This window comes from Octodon degus, unplaced genomic scaffold, assembly GCF_000260255.1.
Source record: "Octodon degus isolate 3935 unplaced genomic scaffold, OctDeg1.0 scaffold00121, whole genome shotgun sequence".
In the NCBI taxonomy this organism is placed as follows: Eukaryota; Metazoa; Chordata; class Mammalia; order Rodentia; family Octodontidae; genus Octodon; species Octodon degus.
The window spans coordinates 7115424-7121680 of record NW_004524697.1 but is presented as its reverse complement, the minus strand read 5'-3'; the positions used below and the strand labels follow the sequence as shown (position 1 = coordinate 7121680).

Here is a 6257-nt window from a genome sequence, read left to right as displayed (position 1 = left end):
CCCGAGATCCCAGCCCTCGCGTGCCATCTGGTGGTCGCCTGGGTCCATTGCATCTGGCTCCGCACCTCTGGGCGCTCTGGGCCTCTCCTGGCTGCTCAGGCTGAGCATTTTGCAGGCTCAGCCCTGCTGTGCTAAATTCTCACATTACTAAAACGTCCAGCAGTGCCCCAGCAAGGCCCTATGGCGCCCCTCCAGAGTCCCTAGAACACACTTCTCAAGATCTGAGCTCAGTAGAGGAAGGGTGGAGTGTTAACTTTTGGAGAAATCACTGAGAGCATCTCTGCTTCAGGGTCTCTTCCCTGGAGTTTCTTTGTAAGCGTTAGCTTGCAGCTGTGTTGCAAAGGATGTACACGAGGAGATGATGGTCCTGTGAATAAACCTCAGAGCATACTTGATAGATGAGGCGCAGGTGCGGAGTGTCATGCAACTGCAGTCCTGCAAGTAGGGCGGAAGCTGACTCCAGTGGACTATAAAGTTCAATTAATTTCAAATTGTAGCTTTATGGGCTTGATCACCAGGGCAGAGATTGGCGACTACAGGTGAGGGTCCGGGGTGCTAGTGGGCCTTGTAGGTGTCTGTAGAGAGGCTTTGGAGATTACCTGGCTTCAAAACTAATGGGAGTCACCCTGTTGTGTGCTGAGGGCTCTGCCCGGGAGAAGCGCCTTCCAGAGGACAGTCTGTCCAGTAAATGCTCTGGGTCTTCACTAAACTAAAACTAAAGAAATTGAAGATCATTCAGCCAGAAGGTGCTGGGTCTCAGTCTTTCAACATTTGAATGGATGTCCTATCTTGCCTACCCTAGCATTGGAGAAGTCAATTGTTTTGGGGGTGCTGTTGATAATAAGCTGAGTGATGCTTGAGGCCAGAGGGAGGCCAAAGAGGAACCCATGAGGCAGATAGTGGCATGCAGGGACATGAAAGTTTGTGATTAGAGAGAAATGGATGATCTAGTCAGCCATGGTAATGGGAAAGGATTACGGGGAGTTAAATGGGAAAGCGCGTACCAGTGGATCTGAAGCCTCTGAGTTGAGGGTGAGATTGGTTGCCAGAGAGGCTGGCTGGATTTGTCAGGAGCCCTGGGAGACTTCTGAAGCGGTGAGTACAGGGAGCAGCGCCCCCAGCTCAGTGCCGCCTCATTTTAGGCTGCAGGGTTGGGACTGCCCTAGGAGAGGGCCAGAGGGCAGAGCTTTTCTCCAAACATTCACTGAGTCCTTCCTCTGTGCTGGGAGCTGTAATGAGTAAAAATGGTGACTGAGATGAGTCACTGTGCTGGAGGGGCGAGGGGTCGGCGATTTCGTGCCGCGCAGTGTCACGGAGGTAGATGCAAGCTGCTGAGCAAGCAGAGGGCCTCGCAGGCATTCTTAGTGCACAGAAGTCCTCAGCCGCTAGAAGCCAGTTGCTTTTTTCCCTCATCTTTCTCTTAAAATTTTATTCATGGTCACAGTTTAATACAGAGCAGGGCCCCTGCAGGGTACTCAGCATGTTCTGCTACTTTCTCTTAAAACTTAAAGTTGACCCTTGGGGAGACTTTGTCTTCCTTTGCCAGATTTATGACTGAGCATTTTCCATAATCTGAGAGAAAGAAGGTTTTCAAATAGAGTTTGTTTTGAGAAATTTGGCTCAACTTCTTAATTTGCTTACTCTGGGGCTAAAACGTTTGATATAATTTTGGTTGCTAAAGGCAGATGGAAAGATGTGTGTTTTTACTGAGAGATTTGAGTGAAGAAGTATATTGTGTATGGCTATGTGACGGATTACCCCTGAATTTTGCAGCTGAATTAATCTACTAGGGAAGCCCTGAAAAATACTACAGACTCATGTCTGTAAAAGATAGCTATTTATCTTCCCACATTTCTGGAGGCCCCAGCCCAAGATGAAGGTGTTGGCAGGCTTGCTTTCTCCTGAAGCTTTGCAGAAGGCTAGCTCGTGTGTGTTCACTGGGTGTCTTCCCCAGCTACCTGCAAGCCTGGTGTCTTTTTTCTTTCAAGAACAGCAGCTATATCAGATTAATTCCTCACGCTTAGGAGCTCAGTGAACTTCAATTACTTCTTCCGAGTTCTTACTATCAAATACTGCCAGATTGAGAATTAGGGCTTAGGAAAATTACAAATACCAAGTTGAAAGTGTGTTTGTCAGGCTCAGATAAAATTAGAGCCAGAAGTTTGTGAAGGAGAACTTATACCTACTTGTGTGAGTTAAGTACTATTTCAGGGACTGTCTAAACTCTCCCTGAGAAGTTCTTTATTTTACACCTGTCTATACATAATTTTTTTTATAACAAAGTTTACATTTAACACACTTAAGATTGAGCCAATTTGGGTAAAGTATGTGGGAGAGAGTACACTTGTCCAGCAACACAATTATACTCGTGGCTGTCACCAGTTCTTGCCTTGGTACTGCAAGACAGTTGACACAGTGTCCAAGCATTTATGTGAATCTTTCTTTTTGAAAATAAAAGTTTCCTTTACACTATCTCCTTGGGGTGCATCTGTGAGTTACTGAAATGGACCTCCTGGCCCATCATTTCATGCTTACTCCCAGATAGACGTTTCACACTTGGGGATAATATTCTCTGTTATCTTTCCTCAGCATTTGCTATGGTCTGTGTCTGAATTTCCCCCCCCCCCCACAAGCCTAATGCAGTCCTAGCATATTTTTGGAGATGGATGACTCTAGAGTGTGTGACTGATTTGTAGTGCAGTACTGGGATTAAGGGTGCTGCAATTAAGGGTGAGTAATTGCTGGATCTGTCCATTGTTTAGATTGGCACCACCCTAATCTTGGTAGACTAGATATAATATCAGGAACAGGAAAAGGCTTGTTCCATGCTCTCTTGTTGCCTTTGCTGTATTCTGTCACCATGAATGGTTGCCCCTCTCCACTGGAGCAACTGCTTTGGAGCCAGCTAACTATGGACTGAAACCTCCACAAACTGTGAGCTAAGTAAACTTTTCCTCCTTTTTGGGGGGTATTGGGTATTTTGTTCCAGTGAGAAGAAAAGTAACTAAGACCTTTTTTTTGGTTCCAGAGAAGTGGGATCAGTGCTGTGATACTACCTGGACATGTGGTTCAGGAGTCTTGGGAACTGGCTTGTGAGAACACGGCAATGGTTAGGAAAAGTTAGGAGGTGCTGGCTGAAAATGTGAGCCTGGAATGCCTTAGGCTGTTCTGTATGTGAGATTCTAGTCAGAGCTCAGGTTAGAAGGCTGATAGAAATTCTATCAGTAACAAGCTCTGGAGTTTTCTCCTGGTAAGGACTACATTGATTGTTGGGCTTCAGACAGCATGTGTTATGGCTCGAAAGAAAGTTTGTCTGCATTTTGCTCATGTCCAGAGACTTCACCTGTGACTAATATTAAGGGTGGAAAACTAATTGAATTGGCAGAAGGAATTTTAAGGCTGTCTGATATTGAAGTAGTGGGGATGGCTACTGTTAATAGCATTTAGCCAGATTCATGTTGAGAATCAAGAGCAAAGGTGATTTAAAATGTTATTGAGGGGACAACCCACTTGGGCCCCCCATGTTCCTCTCTCAGACAGAAGTTTTCTTTCCCCCAATAAATATATTCTGCTCATAACCTCCGTTTATTCCTAAAATTCATTCTTCAGTTTTAGAGAACACGAGCTCATCTCAGCTACATTTTACATTAGAAGATCAGCTTTTCTCCCTGTGTCATTTGGAGGTTCCCTGTATCATTTTGGAGATCAATGGATGGAGGTACGAGTTTGCTTTTCTTTCATAAATTCTGCATTGGGACTCATTTAGGTAAAACATTTTTATGCTTCAAATGTTGATAGGTCTTTGCCCATTGCTCATAATTGTTCATAGTTTGCCTCATACAGCTTTGCCCCATATAGTTCTGTTAAAATTGCTTATGCTTCATCTCTTATATGGTTTTTGTTAAAATGTTGGTCAAAATGTTGGTAAATTGAAGTTAAAATATGGAAAGGTTATAAGGTTATGATATTTCTTTAATGTGACATTTTATGACTGTTGTGTAGTTGGATATGTTGCATTTGAACTAGTTACTAAATGTACTTATATTCCTTACCTGACTTTAGAAAATAGTACTAGATAGAGTAACTAGAAAGCCTTCTAGTGGACTTTATATAAACTTCTGTAAAATGGGACTTTTAAATCTAGTTCAGACTTAGAAAATATACATGCGTGTATATGAAACACGGGACTCCTTTTGCCAACTAAATGACATTAGGTTGGCAACCGTTCTAAAAGACTTGGTGGACAGGTTTCACTGGGACAGACTGGCTCTGCTCCCCCTCTACATGCTAGAAGAAATGTCAGGCCTGTTCTGTTTCAGTTTACTTTCTTTGACCTTACTCCTAATTTTCCTAGCTCTTCGTACTTTCCTTTTTAGAAGCATGTAAAATTAGGAGAATGATATAGACTATTCCAACTAAGTGAAGCCCCTGGAAAATAAGTGTTTGTTAACTCCAAAAACAGGGAAGTCATTTTAAAAAAGGACACATACCCCATGTCTGGGTCAGATGAGACAAAGGACTATGCCCATCCAGGAGGACACATATAAAAGCCCATGTCCTGGCTTAATGTTCTGGGCAGGTCTCTTTTGGGAGGCTAAACCTGAGACACAGTGGAAAGAACCGACTTCTGGGTGACACCAGAAGGAGCTATCTCCCAAAGCAGCACACTTATGGGACCTAAAAACATTTAGTGTGAGAGAGGATCTCAACCTTTAGGTGCATAATAATTAAGTTTTGGACTTTAAAACATTTAATGTAAAATGCTAGGTAATCTCATTCAGGCTGTTAACTATCCTCCCTTATAGAACTTGGGCAAGCAGTGGTTACTCTGCCAGCTAGTAAATGCTCCTAGAGAAGTTGTCACTCTGTGAAGCAGAGGAGAGTTTTCCCCAGCTGTTCTTTGGAGATTCCCCATTAAAGCCAATGGCTTATGGAATGTTGACCAGAGAAACTGCTTGATTTCTTTCTGGAAACTGAGCTCTGGTTGTGTGTACCAATAGAAACTGAGAACACCTGAGGGGTCATGGCCATACCCAAAGGTTTCTTGGTGGAAACTGGCTCTTGACAACTAAAAGATCTCCACTTACCTATTGTACATGTTTTCTCTTTCTGCTAGTAAACTAGGAATTCTACCTAAATTTTTCAGTAGAACAACTTAATGAGTCATTCCTTCAGAAATTAGGCTGAGGTGGCTTGTAACAGCTTACATTCTACAGCGGCTATCAAGGAAATGATTTATAGCTGTGGTTTATACGTTAACCTAGAAAGATTTTTGTCAGCCTCAATGTGTTTTTACCAATATGTAAAATGTGTTTTGTTAGATGATAGATATGTTTCACCTATGAGCTTCAAATTTAAATCTTGTCCAGTTGCTAAAAATATTTACCTAGGTGATTAGATGGGAAACAAATGTCTGGAGATTTGTCTCAGTGCATGGGGCCAAATTCCTCCAGTCAATTGTTCTATCTATCTCTAGAAGTGATCTTTGTAGCCTGAGAAGTGCTCAATTCCAGTTGAACTTTTATGAAATAGTTATGATTTCTTCTGTAAACATTCCTGTCACTGGACCAATTGTAACTTACAATTACAAATATTCAATAGGAGTAAGTGAAGCATTTGAAATGTTTCAGGAGATAGGAATCATTAGGAATCATGCACCTGTTTGAGGGTGGATAGGCTGGTGGGATCTTGTCTCAGAGAGCTACTCAGAGAGGCCTGGGTGGAGGAATCAATTAGAAAGAAGGTGGGGATACCCAAAAAGGTAATTTCTATTGAATTCCTGGTTATCTCACAGTCAAAATCTCTTATTCCTTTAGAGTGCTTCATTAGGCACCAGAATGTGTTCCTTACATGCTGAAAAAGAGCCGTTTAATCCAAATGGAACACAGAGGAAAGTATCACTTATGATGCTATTTGATAATTAGAAAGATGATGTAAAAAGGAAAATAGTACAAATGTCCTATGTTTAGATTTTGTTTGCATTAAGAAGGTTATTGTTATTTAAGTTTTGAAATGCAGATGTGAGCTACAGGAGAACCAGGCAGTTCAGGTGCCTGAGGCATTCACTATCCCAGAACCTTTGGAGCCTAAGGACAAGACAGCCTTAATCACAGCTTTGCCCACCATTACTGAAAGTAAGGTTTCCCCTATTTGCCTTTCTAAAGGGTGGGCTTCTAAAACACCTGCCATCCAGGCCTCTACAAGGCTACACCCAACCTTACGTGAATTTATGCAAGCTCCTCAAGGACCATACCTTT

At 42.5% G+C, this 6257-nt stretch overlaps 1 protein-coding gene across 1 annotated transcript in view; it reads right to left on the bottom strand.

Moving 5' to 3' along the window:
• LOC101569665 (kynurenine/alpha-aminoadipate aminotransferase, mitochondrial-like) overlaps window positions 1-1413 on the bottom strand; it is a 25037-nt gene extending 23624 nt beyond the window's left edge. The window contains 1 exon segment of the mRNA XM_023700108.1: window positions 1266-1413. Within this exon segment, the coding sequence (XP_023555876.1) occupies window positions 1266-1413 (148 nt within the window).
• Between the last annotated feature and the right edge of the window lie 4844 nt (window positions 1414-6257).